The sequence below is a fragment of the Rutilus rutilus genome (assembly GCF_951802725.1).
Source record: "Rutilus rutilus genome assembly, chromosome: 5".
Lineage (NCBI taxonomy): Eukaryota > Metazoa > Chordata > Actinopteri > Cypriniformes > Leuciscidae > Rutilus > Rutilus rutilus.
In genome coordinates this window covers 42,770,884-42,792,651 of record NC_140213.1, presented here as the reverse complement: position 1 = coordinate 42,792,651, position 21,768 = coordinate 42,770,884, and the positions used below count along the sequence as shown (strand labels likewise).

Genomic DNA, 21,768 nt, shown 5'->3' with positions numbered 1-21,768 from the left:
TGCGTGATATAAAGTCAGAATTGCGTGTTATAGTCAGAATTGCGAGATATAAAGTCAGAATTGCGTGATATAAAGTCAGAATTGCGTGTTATAAAGTCAGAATTGCGAGATATAAAGTCAGAATTGCGTGATATAAAGTCAGAATTGCGAGATATAAAGTCAGAATTGCGTGATATAAAGTCAGAATTGCGTGTTATAAAGTCAGAATTGCGAGATATAAAGTCAGAATTGCGTGTTATAAAGTCAGAATTGCGAGATATAAAGTCAGAATTGCGTGTTATAAAGTCAGAATGCGGACTTTTTTTCTCGCAATTGCGACTTTATATCACGCAATTCTGACTTTATAACACGCAATTGCGAGTTTATATCTCTCAATTCTGACATCTTTTCTCAGAATTGTGAGATATAAACTCACAATTGTGAGATATAAAGTCCGATTCTAAGGGAAAAAAAAGACAGACTTTTTTTTTTTTTACCTCGGAATAGTTTATATCTCACAATTCTGACTTTATAACACGCAATTGCGACTTTATATCGTGCAATTCTGACTTTATATCTCCCAATTGCGACTTTATTTCTCAGAATTGCGACTTTATATCGTGCAATTCTGACTTTATATCTCGCAATTGCGACTTTATTTCTCAGAATTGCGACTTTATTTCCCAGAATTGCGACTTTATTTCCCAGAATTGCGACTTTATAACACACAATTCTGACTTTATATCTGGCAATTGCGACTTTATGTCTCAGAATTGCGACTTTATTTCTCACAATTCTGACTTCATATCTCGCAATTGTGAGGAAAAAAGTCACAATTCTGACTTGATATATCGCAATTGTGAGAAAAAAAGTCCGAATTGTAAGATAAAAAGTCGCAATTATTATTATTTATTTATTATTCATTGGCGGAAACAAGCTTCCATAGAATGCTTCACTTTGCGTGTCAGAATGTTTGAATCCAGACCACTACTCTACAGGTTTATTCCATTACTGGTCCATTTACTAACACACACACACACACACACACACACACACACACACACACACACACACACACACACACACACACACACATATTCGTATATATATATATATATATATATATATATATATATATATATATATACAGTATATGTGTTTTTTATACATATATTTTTCAAATCAATGGGAAAAACTACAAACTGACTACAAAATGGCACACGGGACAGGAAGTAATACACAAGTCTTTACAAGACACAAGGCACACATAACAGTGTGAGAAACAGACTTACCCTAGGGTTCCATTGGCCCTGTATTGTGAGAAAACACTGTGCATGTTTCATATAGTCAATGTCAATATGGCTAAACTTGCAGAATTGTCACCTTTGCTTCCAGAATTTAAATATCGAATTAATCTAATTTGATTTAAAAAATGCTTTTAGAGGTAATGGGATTATAGCCATTGTTTTTTGTGGTTTCTTTATGGCTACTGTTTACAAAATACTTTATTAATGTGGTCAGTGGTTATACTCGAGTGAAAAGAATAGCTAAAACACCTGTCCTCAAATCAGTGTTATTTTTATTTATTATGTACTATTATTAATATTTTGATTCATTTAATGCTAGTGGAAGTTATAGAAATGTCATTATGGACTTGTCATTTATATATATATATATATATATTTTTTTTTTTAAGTTTTAGTTTTACTTAATTACAACAGTGCTTTAAATTTACAAAATATCAATTGTTTAAATATTTTGAATATTTAATAGCATTTATGTTAAATGTTCATTTCAAAATTGTAATCTAATTTTATTTAAAAAAATAAATGAAATCCTGTTGAATTGGAGATCTGTCCTGATCTTTGTCTGCTAAATGCAAACCTGAGAGTGTACAGGCTTTACATACATACTCTAGAGTTTCTTCATATCTGTCTTTTTCACTGACCCCCTTTGGGAGCCTCTCGCGTTGAGTGACATAAATAATAATGAGGACATCTAACTGATGCTCGTCTGTAGACGACACAATGGAACAACGTTAGCGTCTGCTAAGTGCTCACAATTCCCTTCAGAACATTCCTAGTTGACAAAATATGCCACAGCTTTCATATCGCTATAATCTGAAATCAAATTCCAATAGCCTGATGTTATTTCTGGACATTAGCCTAAGGCACTAAGACCCAAAAATACTTTCTTTCTTAAATCCAATGGCTCTTTTTGGCTGATTTGGCTTATCTGGGGCTGCACACAATAGCAGTGATAGAATCTCAGCGTGACGTCGAAGATGTGCTAATATTTCGCTCCGGAGAGGAAAGAAATGAGATGAAATGATTAATATATCTACCCTTCCCCCCATCTCACACTCATCCTGATATACAATCTCTGTACATCTACCCACACTGACCACCTGCTCCTGTGTAATTATGTGTTAGATGAAATATAGATGTAATATGTGTGTGTACATGTGCTCTGTCAAAATGTGTGTGTGTGTGTGTGTGTGTGTGTGTGTGTGTGTGTGTGTGTGTGTGTGAGAGAGTGAGGAATTAAAACTCTCTCTTCTGTTGTTTTAGCACTGGCTGGAGTTCACCAAGTCAATTTCTAAGCAGATGAAATGTAAGTATCATCAGTCAGATCTTATTTATAGCGTGCTAGATTCCATAAAGGCGCAATTATGAATATCATCACTATAGTGACTGTAATGAAGCATGCTAATGGGATTCATGGGTACTATACATTTACAAATGGTGTGTTCTTAAATAGGAGCTGTCATTTGATGATGTGGTGACCTTTGCTTGTGTTAAACTGGCCATGAAATGCGCTTAAGGCCCGTTCACATCAAGAGTGATATCTATAACTATATTAGCGTCCACGCCAACGCACAATAGGGTTCTGTTTATTATAAGCGCTTATGCCGTCTGCCGCTTTAAATGCTCAAGGTGAATTCTGATTGGCTGCCACTGGTTTATTGTATGTCAGCTTGGTAAGCTTGGTGTGGACTTGCATATTCTTGTACATTGGGGTGATTGAACTAAAACTATGTTCTTGGTGTGAACGTTCTTTACTCAACACTCACTTTGTCATCCTTGAAGCAAGATACATTTACTTGAGAAGCAAAACGTGATTTTATAGACAGTGTTGTAGAAGGTACAGAGAAATTATTCTGACATATTGTGTTTTAGTAATTTAAAAGCCAAAAAAAAAAAGTTTCCACATTTAATTGTACTTTCTACTTAAAAGTTTTTTTTTAAAGTTAACACATTACACTGGAGACACTGGAGAGTTTGTCATTAAAGTAACTTTAATTTCAAACTTTGTACAACTTTGTTTAATCACAATTTTCCTGACTTCATAAGATGTTGAAGTTAAATTCATAAACAGCAGATTGTATTGTTGTTTGACATGTTGTTTGACCTGCATAATTTGTACTTTGGGGTCAAACTGAAATTATTAGGCATAACAGAGTAAAACAGTACAACTATTTATTTTTAGTAAAGTACAAATTTTCCAAAATAATAGTTAATTATAGTATTTAACTTGAAGTACTGTTGCATAAGTTCTTTCGTATTAATAATGTTCAGAAAATATGATTTTTTTTTTTAGCCCATTGGCAGATTGCTTCCTCATGTTTTAATCATAAATCTCTTAAAATTGTGTTAGATTCATGTTTAATGCCAGTGGGGTAAGAAACGTAATTCTTGATATATTCTCTGAAAACAAGAATATTGCATATTCATATATATTGCAAAATTACTTAATATTTAATGCCGTGTTGCTTTTAAGGAAACTTGTTTTTAAAGGTGTTTAGATATTATTTTCTGACAAGACTAAAATACTGATTAAGGCAGTGGTTCTCAACCCCCATTATTGTCCAACACAAATACACAAAGATATCTGCCATATTGAACTTTGTTCATATATTTAATTAATTAACATTTTGTGATTTTGTATTCCAGAACTGTGTCGTTTAATAAAACAATATAATATAATAAAAAAAATTAATATTAATTCTTTATTTAATTTTTTTGGGGGATTTACATTTACAGTTAGCCTGGGTTTTCCCATGCTGCCTTGCGCGCAGCGCGGTTTTATTCACGCTGCTAGGCAGCCTGGACACCATGGACCAGATTTTCCCCTCAAAAAGGGAACCAATCACAGAACGGGGAGGGAGCAGCAAGACGATGACGACGTCTATGTGACACACCGAAGCAGTTTGTTTATATCTATGGATATAACATGGCATCAGGCGCGAAGTTACCTTTCGATGCAGCCTTAGATAGTGTTCTTAGTAGTTTAGTCGCTGAACGCCATCATGTACACATAAATCTCTGACCCATCGTCTTCTTCCTCGTCGAATTTCTGTCGCTCTACATACGTCATCTGGTATAATTGAAACGATAGGCTATGAGCTACGTACAGGCGCATTTGATAGACATTCGTAGCGCCCAATAAACGGCTCTGGGCATTCGTAAACCACGCCTCAAATACGAGAAAATGAACATGTGGTTCCCAGACCACGTCTAGCCAGGCTAATTTAGAGTAAGAGTATTGTAATATATTGATAAACATTTATTCATTTAATACTAAAGTCATCCTGCGGCTGCTTTGCAACTTTGCTGAGGCCCCTTGTGGGCCCGGGCCCCTTGTTGAGAACTAATGGATAAAGGTAACATTTTGTTCAGTGTGGATGTTAATCTTATGTTTTTTTTCTCTCCACACAGCACAACCTCCGTTCACCATGTGTCTGCGGGTGAAGTTTTACCCACCAGATCCTGCAGCTCTAAAGGAGGAGATCACCAGGTATGAGCTATCACAATGAATAAATTCTGCATTTTGCATTCACTACTTATGTCACATAATTAAATGGCACCTGATTACAGATCTGGCTCAGTTTCTCGCATAAAATATTTCCTTAAGCGTAGGTCTAAAGCGCTGCTTTGATTGAAGTGTTGCAAACGAAATGGCAGCAGATGTTTGGCAGCACCAGAAAGCCATTCGACTTTGCTGTGCCGGTGGTGCTTTGAGACAGTGTGCTTCTTTATGCTTAATAATGCCAGTTTGCAATAGAGCACTGCAGTGATAATGTATTTTTGGATGTTAGCATCACTCTGGTTCCCGCAACAAAAACCCCAAAATTATTTTTCCATTGGCTACAGTGGGTTAATTAACATTAAATGTCCATGGGGAAGTGTCCAAAATAAACAGGGGATCTTGTGTCCTTGCTGTGCTGGTGCACGTGAAGGAAAGTTAGTGTTCAGAGGAGTTGGTCCAGGTAAAGGGGGTCTGGGGCGCGAGGGGTTGCGGTCTTTCTTCACAAGGGTCAAGCGTCCTGGCCATTCTCAGCCTGACGGCGGCGACGCATGAACCCCTGCACGGGCACACCGGTCCAGCGACTCGTGGCTTAGCAGTGCGGGAATCCCTCCCTGCTCGCCTCCTGGGCTTACGAGAAGAGACCGCTCTCCCGAGGAGAAGCGCGGAGATGACGAGGCTCTATTCAGTTCTCTCTCTCACACACACTCCAGTCGGGAACCTGGCGAAGGGCTTAAGTGACAGGGTGGTGCTGATAATAAGGAAGAGGCAGTCGTTCAGTCACACATGATAATGTTAAACAAATGAACACAACTTTTATGAAGTTTAAAGCCTAAATACAATCGCCAAAAGTAAAACGCTAAGCTTAGGCTATGAACGAACTACACCGTGGTTGCATGACTTCAACGTCACCATTAATAATCTTCCGACAACTCTTTCAGTCTTTATTTAAAAACATTTTCCCAGACAGTTTGATCTAGAATAGTTTGCAAGAGCGCTAGTGAAACAATGAGGCTTTAGTGACTAGAAGGCTGCATCTGAAATCGCATACTTCCCTACTATATAGCAGACGAAAAACAGCATGCACTGTAAAAATGAATATGCTATATCTACTCAATAAAATTGTGGCAACAGATTATAAGCAATATTATTCATTAAATTTAACAAATTAGAATGGAGTAATAATTAATCAAATTAATTCCTTAAAAGTTAACCATTTAAAATGAGTAAAATTTACAAAAATATCTGAATAACAGACAGATGTCAAAGATGAATTAAGAACTCTATATTTTTTATTGCCAACATTGAAGACTCCTGATGTTAAGAAGCAGAATCACTGAAGGAGAAAACCATAATTTTAAGTCACCATTATGGTGATCAGTGTTTGCTTGTGTTTGCAGTGTTTAGTTGGGCTCTTGACCCTTAAATCATTAACTTAAGATTTTGTTTGGCTGCTGTACCTGAGTTATAACAGCCAGATGAACAAATAGAAAAGGAGATCTGATGGTGTTGGTTAACATAATCATTATTTCACAATCATTTGACCTGAATCACTGAACTCATGTAGAGCCCAATTTCTGAGTTAGGTTTACTTTATTAATTATAGCAGCACTGTCCTTGTACAGCATAATATTTCTAACTTTTACAATGTAATCCAAAGAATTTCTTAAAAGTTTCTCATATACAAAAAAAAAAAAACCATTTTTTTGTTCTGTTTAGTTTTTAGACACACAGACATCAAGAATCAGCCTGTGAATCTCAACAATGCATGTATGCAAGCATGTTGCAGTGCATTCTGGGTGCCACCAATCAAAACTCATTCATGGCTCCCATCATGCATTGCTGCATGAATAAATAATGAGCTTATGATCAGAGGTGATCTGTTTGTCACCATTGTTGAGATTCATACGCTAATTCTTGATGTCTGTGTGTGCCTACATAGAATTTTATTTTATTTTATTTTTATTGATTTGATCATTTGGATTTCAAACCTGCAGCAATCTGTTATTGTAAAATCCCAGAATGCACTGGTTGAAAGCGGTGCATCTTCAAAGAAGTTACTGTTCGCATACTAGGGAATGTCTAAAAATTCTATAGTAACCAAAACCCTCCTTAAAATGAAACAAACTGAGTGCTTGCAGACATTCTATAGTATGTGAACACTGAGTAACCTCTCAAGATTGCTCATCGAAATAGAAAGGATCTTAAAGCACCCTAAACATATGCAAGTGCCTAAAGCCCTCTCATCTTGCTGTTACTCTCAAAATTCAAAGCGATTTCTCACTCACTGAGAGAAGATGTATGGTCAGATGTATGACTCTCAACAGATTTCTCTGAATGATACATGATTAGCCTCCAGCTTTCATCCCCTGCAATGAGGTCACCCAGAAATTCACACACTCGACCTGAAAAAAGATCTAATGATACTGAGTGCTTCTTAGAACCTAATGAGGGCCGCTTTATTGACAGTGTGCGCATATAAGAGACAAACGCACAGCGTGGTATGGATTTTTTATGTGTATTTCAGGTAGAAATTGATGTGTGAAGTTGAGGGAGACCGCTAGTGTTTACTGTACTGTGAAATACAGTGCTTGTGGGGAACACAAAGTAATAATTCACACTGAAATGAGACGAGAAGTGGGAAAGAGACATGGAACAAGAGGATGAACAGGGTTGAAGGCAGGAAATTAGATGAGAGAGAGGCAGGTGGAGGGAATGAGTAGATAGACTAATGAGAGGTATGGGTGAGAAACAGAGGGATATTATCTGAAAGAAAAGGACATCGTTGGCTAGTATATGGAAGAATTAGCATATCATATTAGCATATAAGAAAAAAAGAAATGCATCCACCTGGAGCAAAGAAAAAAAGAAGTGATTCTGTCTCTCTGCACTTTCTTCTGCCGCTCATAATTCCACAGTAAAACCATACTGAGAGTTTTTCGGTGTTTATAATTGCTCAGGTCACAATATAAGATTATTGCTCAATTTGCACAAACTTGTCATTAGCATGATTTTCATGACAACCAAGTCACTCACACCCAAGATGCATCCTAGAAACCGGTTACCGTCACTTTGCCTGATTACAGTGATAATATAGTATATTATAAAACGGATAGTTCCGGTCCTTGATTCTGATTGGTTGAGCCGCGTTCGAAGCCGTTGTAAATTACACAACAAACACACACCTGTGACCGCATTACACTAGTATTACTGCGCAACTGCCGTTTGTGATTCTTTGTTGCTGCATGTGTTGCTTAGCAACCTCTTTGGAACTACATCGCTTGGCGGAGGAATAAATGTGTTATAACGTTATATTTTTGAATAAAATAAAATTAAAATTAAAATGAATATTTTTATGGAGTAAGCGTTTTATAAAAGCAATAAGCCCCTTGAAGCCGTGTTTTACAGTGGATTTAGATCAGCTGAGGGGGTTACGGCCCTTAGCTGTTCTAAATCCACTGTAAAACACGGCTTCAAGGGGCTTATTGCTTAAATACAATATAAAATATATCTATATTTATATTTATTGATATTTAAAAATGCCATCTTTTACCATCCTTTTTCTTCACATTTAAAAATCTGCAAGCATATAAAACATGACACTTGTTACAATATCATTTTTATCTCCCTGTAATGAGATAATGTAGTATTAAATATTGTTGTTTATATTAGTGATGCATATCCACTTTCTCTATTTATTAGATTATTGGAAAAATATCTTGGGTAAAGTGCATATTCCACAGAGGAAAAACAAGCATCTCAGCCCAATACTTTGCCATTTAGCCGCTCCTATATTTGTCCCGTCCTTCTCTAGGACCAAACGACACTGACACGTCGAGCGTGTTTCCGTAAATGGCAGGTCAGGGATAAAGAAGGAAGCTGATATGTAGGCCAGAAATTGACTGGTGGCTACAGAAAATGCCATTTTGCTGCTGTCACCTAGAGAGAATTCAGGGAACATAATTGCATTTTTAGCTCCTATGGCCTCTTATGCGAAAAGCTATTAGCTCTAGCTGGGCTGGCCTACTTTGAGAAGTTAAAGACAAGCATGTCGCGCTTTACTCACGGGACACATGTTGCACTGAAGGTGAGAGGAGCCAAGTACCAGATTGGGACTGGATTGATTTATGAATAGAAAATGTGACATTGGTGCTTTAAACCTCACAGGAAGCTCAGTAACACTTTAGATTAGGAAACACAAATTCACTATTAAATAGACTCCTAATTATTGCTTACTGATATTAAATAAGGTAGTTGTTGTAGTGGTTAAAGGGTAACTCTCGCCAAAATGCAACCTAGGGTCTTTTTGTTAATCTACCCGAGGCAAACTTTCGTTTAAAAGCATAATTAGAATGGAAACGCCACTTTTAAGTTTGACCGTATTTTCGTTTTCGGTCAAATTGCCTTTTGAATGGGAGTGCTTGGGGCACTTCTATGATAGCATTAAAAATCGCTGTTTTTAAAACACTAAGAAGGCTCGACACAACATGAAACTTTGCTCTCAGTATCACCAGGGGCTCTACACATGAACTCGAGCACTGAGAACATTGTTTGTGTACGCAGAGTTTACTAGAAACTAGTCGATCTCCGAATGCAACGTAAATGGGAGGAGAGTAAAAATGGAAAGCTCCTAAAGCTTAGTTCCATATAAATTCACGGATAATTTGTTGTTTCGTCGTTAGTAAAAATCAATATTGACCTTGTATTTGAAAAAGGATCCTCATATAAGAAACAATACTAAAATTCAGAGTCAGTTCATTCACATTCGGAGATCGACTATTTTTGACTGTCAAAATGCCGGCGGACACAGCAAATCTTTCTTTTTAGTAAACTCTGTGTACACAAACAATGTTGTCAATGCTCGAGTTCATGTGTAGAGCCCCTGGTGATACTTCGAGCAAAGTTTCATGTTGTGTCGAGCCTCCTAAGTGTTTCAAAAATAGCGATTTTTGATGCTATCATAGAAGTGCCCCAAACACTCCCATTCAAAAGGCAAAATACGGTCACACTTAAAAGTGGCGTTTCCACTCTAATTATGCTTTTAAACGAAAGTTTGCCTCAGGTAGATTAACAAAAAGACCCTAGGTTGCATTTTGGCGAGACTTACCCTTTAAGTTTAGCTATGTAGAAGAATATGGTCATACAGAATAAGTAATTAATATGCGTGCTAATAAGCAACTAGTTAATAGTGAATGAATGTGTTCGCTAATCTAAAGTGTTACTGGAAGCTCTTGTCTTAAACAATCATATGAATATAGTTTGCATTTACTCTTTCCATTCCATTAAAATCCAGCCTATGAGCTCCAAATGCGTTAATTATATAAAGTAGCATCTGTGTTTGTAACATTATATCGAATTGAGACAGATGTTAGGGCCAGAGAGACAGATGTCTGTGTCTCTCTTTCCCCCCAACTCAAATGCTTTTGACACAGCGGTTTGCTTTAGGAGATCTCTTCCCAAAACAACAATCCTGTTCTCAATTCATTCCCCGCTCTGGAAACCAACTCAAAGAGAAATATTAAACATGTTTTGAGAGAGTGTTAAATACACATACAGTTTTCTTTGTCTCCTACTGTGAAATGTTTCACTTTGCACCTCTGCGTCCTTCATTATCAGCCCTCATTACAGATAAATGGTGTAAGATTGAACCTTTGATTAATCATTTACATAATCAAACACATGTGTGCAGGGTAATGGAATAAATGAGGTGTTCTCTCTCACCGTTTGTCTTCATGTGCTCTCTCCGTGTCCTGGTTGCAGGTATCTCGTCTTCCTGCAGATCAAGAGAGATCTGTACCACGGCCGTCTCCTCTGCAAAACGTCTGACGCAGCCTTATTGGCAGCTTACATCTTACAAGGTAAAGTAGAAGGAAATGTGTCTCTAGAACTTAATACTTAAGACAGAAGCTGTGTGATGCCATTCTAAAGTTTGGGGTCGGTAAGATTTTAAAATGTTTTTTTTTTTTTTTTACATAATACTAATATTCAGCAAAGATGGATTAAATTGATCAAAAGTGACATTAAATATTTTTACGTTGTTACAATTTATGTTTCAAATAAGTGTTATTTTGAACTTTTTGTTCACCAGAGTCTTTTTAAAAAAAGCAGCACAACTGTTTTAAATATTGATCATAATAAATGTTTCTTGAGTAGCAAATCAGCATATTAGAATGTGACACTGAAATGATGTTGAAAATTCAGCTTTGCCTTCACATGAATAATATATAATAATGTCATTTTCACAATTTAACTGTTTTTACTCAACTTTAAAGACCATAAGATACTTCTTTAAAAATGTTTAAAAGCTCATACCAACCCCAAACTTTACAATGATAGTGTATATAATGTACTTTTATGAATTCAGGTTCATTGGGATATTGGGAAAAAGTGTCCCAATCAACCTGAATTCAACCTAATTTATTTAAAATTATTACACAATTAAACATATTTGTTTCTAATAGGGATGTACCAACACTATAAAAAATATTCTATGATTAATAAGTTATGACAAATGTTTTTACATTGCTTTAACTCATCAAAATGAGTTAAGCAATTTTAAGTAATTTAATTTAAGTAATTTGAGTTGAAATGACTTAAACATCCAAGTTGATTGTACTTAAAAATTTAAGGCAGCAACTTTTTTTTTTGAGTAAATGTTCTGTATCAGCCAATGAATGATCGGTATCAGCTGATAAATGCAATTGTATGCAATCAAAAGGGGGCGGAAAACTGGTCAGACATTCAAACTGGTGAAACTTGTACTGTGTGTGAAGAAATTGACTATTGTGGTGAATTTAGGGCTGTCAAGTTAATGCGACAATGACACATTCTACAACATTATACAGTTTTTATTGAAGTGTAATTATTATATCTGAAAATATATTGCAGTTGAATATAATAGTTTGAGCTTTTTTGTTACTTTTAACCGTAATGTACCAAATGAGAGGGTTCTCTAGTTCACAGCATTAGTGGGGAGAGATTTATAAGAAAGTCAAACTATCAGTATCGGCAGATATCATTCAGAATAATTGGCTATTGGTATCGGCAGAAAAATGTAGTATCTTTCAAAAAATATTTGGCACGCTTTTTTTCCCCATGAATTTCCAACATTATTTATTTGAATCTGTTCTCTCTCAGTTGAATTTGGGCATTTGTTCAGTATAGCCTACAGAGATGTTTGAGGTTTAGTCACATGAGAAGGGAAAATAGCAGCTTAGAGGTCGGGATGCACAGTAATGTTCTTTGACAGGTTGATCAGGGCCACGTTTTAGACGACTGTTGAATTAAAGATGCACTTTTCCATCACTGTTCCCAATGGTCAGGACTCAGAGAGGCTTATGGGTACCAGTCATATAAGCTGGGAATGCTCTGCACACCAAAGCCATTTGAGAGAATGAGTTTGTGGACTCGCTAATTAATGTTAACACTACTATATCATCCCTTGTTATTTGAGTTGCAACATAGAACTTACATGTTGGTAATACGTATGTGACTGTCTGTCATTTATTCATTTGCCAAACTACTGTAATTTTCTTAAAATCTGTACCAGTTATGGGGGGTTTCGGGTGAACAGATTCCCAGTTGCGCTCTGTTGTTATGCATCGTCATTATTGTTCCACATTCTCATTGGTTAGCTGGCAAAATGCGCTGTCAGTCACTGAAAATCACATTGTTGTTGATACAATACTAGACTAAATCAAATAATAAAAAAGTCATAACTGAAGCTATTTTCATAGTATTTTCTCCATAGGGAAATTTACTTTATACGAAAACGTATAAACCGTTGCACTCAGCATACCCGGTTTAAGACGTCAGCGCTTGCCACTGGTACCAAGTGCAGAAGCAAAATACTATATGCTAATCCACAAAACCCCTGCAAAGAACATATGGCTCCCAACACTTGCTCTCACAGAGCATGCTCATTAAAAAAACACGTTAGCATGGCCATATGTGAACTAAAATGCACGGTTGCACGATGAAAGATTGATTTAGTGTCCGCTCCACTGCTGAGGTATGACACTATGAATGGTTGCATGATGAAAGATTGATTTTATGACTACTTTGCAGCTGAGATTGGAGACTACGACCCGGGAAAGCATCCAGAGGGCTACAGCTCCAAGTTCCAGTTCTTCCCCAAGCACTCAGAGAAACTGGAAAGAAGGATTGCAGAGATTCACAAGACAGAGTTAATGTACGTGTAACCTTTTCCCCTGCTCTTTCTTTATCTGTGGCTTAGGAATTATGGAAAAGTCTCTCTCCTGTGTGTTTCTGAGCTTCACTGCTGAGGTTGATGGGGGTCAGTGACTGCTAACAGCTTTTCCTAGTAATGCAAAATCAATAACACTTCACAATAAGTGTCAATTTGATAACATTGGCATTGGGTGACAACAGTATTTTTTCAGTCTTTACTGCCAATTGTGATCTATTTAATGCATCCTTACTGAATCAAAGTATTATTTGTAAAAAAAAAAAAAAAATTCCACTTGAATAAGTTAATTCAGGCAAAAAAAAAAAAAAGAGTAAATTCTATATTAGTACTCAATTTAAGCTTGTAGAAATTAAAGTGTAAATATCAATGTTATAAAATGAAGTAAAACCTACTCAACTTTCTGATACTGGTCATGAATAATTAATAAGGTTGCATTTTTCACTGTTCTGTACACCGTTTTATCATTGTATTTGTTGTTAGGTTTAGTAACTTGCTGTTTTGTGACATCTGGAGTTCATTTTCTACTCAAAATGACTCATTCATACTCAAGGAAATGATTCAAGGAATGCTACTATTACTGTGTATTGTGTACCAAGTATTGATCGCGTGGGTATCACATTACTTCTATTATGCAGATATGTTGTCTAGACACTATCTACTGTATTATTTACATGGATGTTCTAAGTAAAGCATATACTTTAAAAGCATTCAGTGTTATATCGTTTGAGTAAAATGTCCTTAAAACAGAGTATTCTAAAAAAGTAATCTCCAACTTCAACCGGCCAAGTTAAGTTACTTATTTTCTTTGTTTTAATTATATTTAACTTAGTTAAGTAGATTTGACTTAATTCCGTATGTGAAATTTACTTAATAAATATGCATTGTAATGTGTGTTTAGAAGCTGTTGACTATTCATATATGGGCGGCAAATGAACACTATAACACTATATTGTGGAAGTTATGGTTTCACCAAACTAGATGATCCACCAAACAGGAGCATGCTTACTGCTGCCCTCTGGTGGTGTGACTGTTCTATGACGAGAGACACTTCATCAGTCTTATTATGTGCGTGAAGTATGTTGGGAATGTCGAGCGAATATGTCTGTTTAGATCTTCAGAATGATCCAGTACGTCCAGTAAGTCAGTCCTGATGTCTGTCAACAATCTCTTTCTCACGACGTTAAGGGTCGCTTTTCTTCTCTGATTTGGATTGTAATACAAGGCAGGCGGTCTTGTTGCATTAAGGTCTTGAATGTTGAATGGCTGGTGCTGAATAAAACATGAATCAGTGAGAGGTTTCCTGGAGAGATGATACTTGAACTGTCTGGTCGGTTTGGTTTTGCTTTTCTATTTAGTGGCTGCTTATCGATGTCGTTCAAGTGTAAAGTGTCACAATAGATGCGTTTATTTACATTCTCCTCAACGTTATGTTTCTGGACAGGTGTTTTTTGTTTTTTACATTGCAATGATTTTCCACTTTGTACAAAACCAGTAATAATGTGGATTCAATCCAATACCTATCGCACCAGTATGCTTTAAAGTACTAAAGTATTCTTTAAGTTCATTTCATTAAGTATACTTAAGAAAAGTTCAAGTATACTTTGTAGTATACTTGTGTTAGTAGTATACTTTTAAGTGTACTATTTCAATTCTACTTCTCTGTGTACAAAAGTATACTTTAAGTAAAACAGTAGTAAACTTTGAGTACACAACTAGTTTACAACTACATATTTCATTTGTACTGCAACTATACCACAAGTGAACTTAGAGGTATGCGTATAGTGTACTTGTCAAATACTTGTAGCACTTTTTTAGTTTATGAAAGTACACTTTGAAGTATACTCTCAGTGAATAGTAGTTTAGTAGTTGTTATACTGCAAGTATACTTGTAAGTGAACTTAACATTATACATGTAGTTTACTATTTATAATTCATTTTACACCTCAAGTATACTATGTTCCTATTAGATATACATTTTTATACTTGAAATATACCGTAGCTTTAAGTTAAAGGGATACTCCACCGTTTTTTCATATTAAACTATGTTATTCCCTTAAATAAGACGAGTTGATACATACCTCTCTCGTCTCAGTGCGTGCACTAAATCGCTCTGGCGCACGGCGAAACTTTGTTAGCACTTAGCTTAGCCCAGTTCATTCAATATGGGCCAAGCAGAGAAGCTACCAAACACCTCCACGTTTTCCCTATTTAAGTACAGTTACTCGCGTAGTGTAACTCGGAACGGTGAAAAAACGGTGGAGTATCCCTTTAATAACTCTACTTTAAGTAGATTTGAAGTAAATTCCAAAGTACACTACAAGTGCACTATACAAAAATTCACATACTCAGAATTAGAAGCTAAGAGCTAGGAATCTGTTTTCTTTATTAATCAATATTTTCAAACAATGTAATGTAAAAATATGTGAAAAAAGTATTTAATAGGCTACTCGATCAAAAGAGTAAACACAGCTACAAGCCAAGTGTACTTAGAATACTTAATTATACTTGTAATATCTCCATCAAAAGATTGAGTACACGTTTTGGCCAAATATACTTTTCTGTCAGTATATTTCTGAGAAGTAGACTGAAGTTTAAAATATGTATACTAATAGCACACTTGAATACACTTTTTTGTTGTCGTTGTAATCTGTGACTGATGTGCGGTCGCACCACTGAATGACACAGATGGTGTTTTAATGTGTTGTTCTGCAGAGGTCAAACTCCAGAGACGGCTGAGCTGAAGTTCCTGCAGAAAGCACAAATGCTTGAAACATACGGCGTGGATCCTCATCCCTGCAAGGTTAGATGGCTCTGTCTGACGCATCCAGAAGCTATTTGTGTACAGCAGTTTCTCAAACTTTTTCAAACCAAGGACCCTTTCATAACGATAGAATGTTCATGAAACACAGAAAGATTCCCATTCAGATTCCACAAGTCTCTAGAAGCCATAAGTCAGTCAGTGTGATTTGTATACATATACATATTTACATTTATGCTTTTATTGACTTACATTGCATTTCAAGGTACACATTTACATTCTTATCAGTTCTTGCTTTCCCTGGGAATTGAACCCATTTAAGCGCCTTTTTAGCAAAGATGCATTAAAATGATAAAAAGTTTATAGACATTTATAATGTCACAAAAGAGATGAAATGTTAGAAATGTTTATTGAACAGCAAATCATCATATTAGAATGATTTCTGAAGGATTGATGCTGAAAATGCAGCTTTGCATCACAAGAATTAATTGCATTTTTAAATATTTATAAATAAAAAGGGTTATTTAAATTGTGAGTAATATTTTACAAGATTACTTTTGTTACTCTTTTTTTTTTTGATCAAATAAATGCGGCCTTGGTGAGCATAAGAGACTTCTTTCAAAAACATAATTTTTTTTTTACAAATCCCAAACATTTGAACGGTAATATATATTAATATTTTTACTATACTTGTACTTATAGCCAGAGACTTAATATAGTCAATGTATGATAGTCAGTAGTTGTATTATTTGTGTATAAAACCAGTATAATAAATCAGAATATAAATTGTAAATATATATATTGTAAAGCTGTATAGAAATTGAATGTAAAAATACATTTACAAGGCCATTAAAATAGCGTGTCCTCTATAACGCTTGGTTCTTTCAGTGAGTTTTTTTTTCACAGTTTCACTGAATTTATTGACTCCTGTTGAGGAACATCTTCTGTCGGTTTAATCTCAACAGTAAAATCCCAGAACGTCCCGTTTTACAGCTAAACATTACATAAAGTTAGCATGACAATACAAGTATGAAGGCTCTGTTGTTATGATCACTTGCTGTACGGTCCTGTATTGAGTCTTCCTACTCAATGTCTGCTTGTTAAGAAAGGAAGATGACGTGGTTCTCCTCTGTCGCTGTTCATCACAGGATGTGTCTGGGAACCCAGCTTTCCTAGCCTTCACTCCGTTCGGTTTTGTCGTGCTTCAAGGGAACAAGAGAGTCCATTTCCTCAAATGGTGAGTCACTAATACTTGTGCCTCTTTTCCCTACTGAACTTCTATTGACGTCTTTCGGGGTTGAGTAAACACAGACATGCATACACACACATGCGTCGTGAAGCTGAAAATAATGAGTCATTCTCGCCTAGCGACAGGCTCTGGGTATACGAGTCACAGCTGGTTTTATTATATCGTATTATACGTTCCCAGCCAAAAAGGCCAGAGCATCTGCCTCTTTCTGAACCGTTAGAGCAGACAGGTGTCCAATTATCCTTCAGCAGATCTCCATGCAGAGGGCATGTTTAAAGTCATCCCGCCACAACAAGTCTGTGAGGTCTGGCCATACAAAGAGAAGAGAAATCATAAAATACTAAAACACTGGCCTGTGTCTCAGTGTTTTATGTGCTTCAGTCTGTAGAGAATGTATACTGTATGTCACAATTAAAGCAACAGCAAAGAAAAAGTGCAGAATTGATTTGTCTGTGAGAAATACAGCAGGAACAGAATATTGCAGTTTATAGTGTCTTGTTCATTTTAATAATTAAAATGAGCTCATATAATACAATTTGGAAACATGTTGTCAGCTTAATTTCATTTGTGTAATTTCATGCTTTTGTATTGAGACTTCATGAATAATACAGGATAATTATGTATTTTCACTGTAACATTGTTGTCTATGTAGTTTATATTATATACTGTGTTTGTATTTGTGTATGTATATATATGTATATATATATATATATATACATACATACATACATACACACACACACACACACACACACACACGCACACACACATTACAATACATGTATTTACATTTGATAAAATGTATGTTGTATATATATATATACACACACAATGTATATGCAATTAATTATATACATTTACGATAATTAATTACATACATTTATACATTGATATTTATGTATGTTTTACTATAATGTCATTTTGTATGTACTTTATGTATGTATAGATAGACAGATAAAAGACGGACAGATGACGGACGGTCAGACAGAAAGACAGATAGATAGATAAATAGACAGACTACATGGACAATAATATTCACACACACACACACACACACACACACACACACACACACACACACACACACACACACACAAACATATATATGAAATTTAATAGTTTACACAATATACAACTACATACATACATAAATGATTATATTGTAATACCTTTATGCTTGTATTCTTCCCCCTGTACAGGCACGAGGTGACCAAACTGAAGTTTGAGGGAAAGACATTCCATATATATGCAAATCAGAAGGAGGTGAGAACATTAATTATGCAAGTCGAAGATAATTACAATGCACCAAATTTTCTTATGATAACTTTAATAATTCCTTTCAACGCCAGTGCTGGATCGGTGCACCTTTAATGACTTATCGTTATGCACACACAGGACAAAAAGATCATCTTGACGTACTTTGCGCCGACTCCAGAAGCCTGCAAACACCTCTGGAAATGCGGTGTTGAAAATCAAGCTTTCTACAAGTGAGTTTCTGCACTCCTCCTTTCATCGAGACACACACATCGGTTCGGTTAGACGGGTGAGATGCTTCTGAAAGGGCGGACTGCACAATTCCAGGTCCAGAAATAATTTGTCCCTTTCTGCAACCCTATCATTTCCTCTTTCCAGAGCTTGTTTAAGCCTGGTAAATAAGCTGACTAATAACTAATAATGCAAGGCAAGTGTGGTCTCGACAGCTGCTTTTTTACCTCACGGGTCAACTAATGGACCAGCCGCGTGCTGAGAATGACCTTTACTGCCTGAGCAATGAGAGATGCGTTCTGCTAGCTCCTCCAGAGCGATGTCCGTGCACATTTCAGTCACGGTCGGCTGTACGTGTCCTTGCCCACGCCATGGGAAGTGTTTAAAGCAGCTCAAGGAAGACCGCGGTGTTACGGATGAGCACAGACTCACAAAACTGCTGAGCCACCGCTGGTTTTATGATGAACGATGTTGGCTAACTGAGGTGACATCTTTGGAACAAGAGTCTGTTTCAGCACTCATCATGAAGAGTGGGAAAGCTCAATTTAGGTGAAGGGAATGGCGTAATCACTGAATTGGCACGGCGCCTTATCAAAACTGAATCTGCATCGTATTCCAAGTCTGACTGAGTTCATTCCGCTGGGGGGAAAGAGAAATGTGGAGCTGTAGTTCAAGTCCCCTAGAGAAGTGGAATTTGTGGCAAGTGAAGGCAGATGATAATTGAAGAGTGGGTTTTATGATTCACATAAAGGCTGTCTTTGGGGAAGGAGATTCCACACCTGGTGATGAAAAGCCTGAATCGAATGTTCACCAGAGACTGACTGAGTCAGAATACTTACAGTTTCAGTCATTGAGGGTTAGATAGATGATACTGTATGTGCACGTCATTGGGGTAGGTAGTATGACAAAACCTATCTTTTTTTTAGTATATACTTAATAAAAAAATTTATATAAAAAAAAACTGAATAATGAAATACAATTGAAAATCAATCAATTGTCAATCAAAACAATTGATTTTTTTTTTTTTTTACATTTGGAAGTTGATGAATGCAACCTAAGAAGTAAGATGGTTCATAACACATGATAAATGTAAAGCTGTTTTTTATGCAACTTTTGAGATAAAAACAAAAGACTGTGAATTTTCTTTCCCATATTAATTTTAGATTTTTATTGGATGAGTCGTATTTGAAGTCATAATTAATACACACATACTTGTGTCCTCAGATCAATTCAATTTTATGTTAATTTAATGTGGCAAGTTTAATCATTTCATTCATAAATAACTAATATAGCAAATAATAATCTAACACAGCATAATTAACAGGTCTAGAAAAATAAGTTTTCATAGATTTTCTACTGCCTCAGGCTACAGTTTATGCCGTCATATAACCAGTGGTGGACAGAAACAAAGTGTTTTTACTTAGTAACTTACATATTTCACCCAAACATGAAATTCTGTCATCATTTACTCACCCTCAAGTTGTTCCAAGCCTGTATGAATTTCATTCTGTTTTGAAGAATATGGGTAACCAAACAGTTGATGGATGCCCCATTGACATCCATGGCTACCATCAACTGTTTGGTTACTGACATTCTTCATAATATCATCTTTTGTGTTCAGCAGAAGAAAGAAACTCATACAGGTTTGGACCGACATGAGGGCGAGTAAATGATAACAAAATTTTCATTTTTTGGATGTACTATCCCTTTAAGTAAAATTTCAAATATCTTTACTTGTTTTAAAGTATTTTAATTTGATCTTCTCAACATTCCAAAGTGATGTCTGATTTGTGATCAGGCTGTTTCTTTTCAATGAATATGTTAAATCAGTCCAATACTTTAAACTTTTAACACTTGGGAACATTAAAAAACCTGTAAAATTGAAAAGAAGTACTTAAACTTTTACTGGAGTCATCTTTTATTAGGGTTCTCAGGCACTTGTTTGACCTTCATCCACTACGGTAAATATAGATTTATGAAATATAGGTAAACAGAACCTTAGAAACATATATCTGATTACAGCAGTGTCATATTTTTGTATGTATAATTCATAATTCAGAATATGTAGCTTAGAAATAGTGAGTCGAACGTCTAAATGTGTTCAGAGAACGTTCGGAGTTGAATGGTTTCTCTCGCCCCCTCCTCAGGTTGGAGAAGTCGAGCCAGGTTCGTACGGTGTCCAGCAGTAACCTGTTCTTCAAGGGGAGTCGTTTCCGCTTCAGGTAAGTGTGGATGGTCACTGCCGGTGGACCACCACAGCCTCAGGGGTCCCGCTGTCCTCGTCCCGGTCACATAGAGGTGACAGCTTCGGAGCCGATGCACCACGACCTGCTCCTGATGGTGCTGCTCACTTAGACACAAGTGTTTACTTATTACCAGCAATTGTACCAGATGAATGGAGCCATCGGGGCAATTAAACAAACAGCACGATCCATTATTATAGTGGGCTCTCAGACTCAAACGCCTAATTAGGAAATTGATAACGGTTATTTTCTCACTCCTGTGTAAGGAGACAGGCAGGATTTTAAGGCAACGACTCCGTTGGGAGTTTTTGGTTAAAGGGAAAGTAGTTCAGTCACAGACTGAGAGGCAGAGATTGAGTTAAGAGAGGGGGACTCAATAAGGTTAATCTAATTCCCGAGCTTCATGGACTCGAGTAGCAGTGGTCACCATCCCTCAGTCAATGGGGGATTTTCACACAATTCCCACCAAAATGCCAGCTGTTTGAAACCGTTGCTGTTTTATCCTCAATGGTTGAGCTGTTTTCTTTTGGTTGATTTTGATAGATGAAGCTGAAACAGTCTCAAAACAGGGTGTGAAATTAACACCCACCCAACAACTGTAAATGCAGGTGCTTTTTGCACAGTGGCAGGTAGTTTTGCTCATCTGCCAGCTACTGTGGTGAGTGTCCTGCAACATATTTCCAGTCAGGGAATATTTTAGCATGTTTGTGCATCTTACATTGAAGATATTTGCTATATAAGATTATATTATATTATTTTTGTGTTTTTTTTTTAAATAATACACAATACAATGTGAATACAAAGAGAACTATATTTTAGATATTGAAGGTGATATCATTTTTGTTACAGTGTGAATATATATGGGTATTTTTTTTTTTTTTACAAATATATTTTACACTAGCAGGGATAAAACTGGACACGTTTTTGTAATTCGTTTTTGTTTGATTTCAGTGGAAGAGTAGCCAAAGAGGTAATGGAGCAGAGTGCAAAAATTAAACGGGAACCTCCAGAAATACATAGGTATGCATGAGTGCCCATC

The 21,768-nt window shown here is 36.2% G+C and overlaps 1 protein-coding gene across 6 annotated transcripts in view; it reads left to right on the top strand.

Annotated features, from left to right (window-relative positions):
- Positions 1–21,768, top strand: part of frmd5a (FERM domain containing 5a) — a 107,727-nt gene that overhangs the window by 80,356 nt on the left and 5,603 nt on the right. For 2 of the 6 annotated variants that reach the window (XM_084409719.1, XM_084409715.1), the window contains exons 3-12: positions 2,550–2,592; positions 4,698–4,776; positions 10,546–10,643; positions 12,853–12,976; positions 15,707–15,794; positions 16,901–16,989; positions 18,201–18,264; positions 18,397–18,488; positions 20,634–20,708; positions 21,681–21,749. In XM_084409719.1, coding sequence (XP_084265845.1) covers positions 2,550–2,592; positions 4,698–4,776; positions 10,546–10,643; positions 12,853–12,976; positions 15,707–15,794; positions 16,901–16,989; positions 18,201–18,264; positions 18,397–18,488; positions 20,634–20,708; positions 21,681–21,749 — 821 coding nt within the window. Of the gene's footprint in view, positions 1–2,549; positions 2,593–4,697; positions 4,777–10,545; positions 10,644–12,852; positions 12,977–15,706; positions 15,795–16,861; positions 16,990–18,200; positions 18,265–18,396; positions 18,489–20,633; positions 20,709–21,680; positions 21,750–21,768 lie in introns of all 6 variants that reach the window. The other 4 variants (XM_084409714.1, XM_084409718.1, XM_084409717.1 and 1 more) reach the window with 3 other exon arrangements.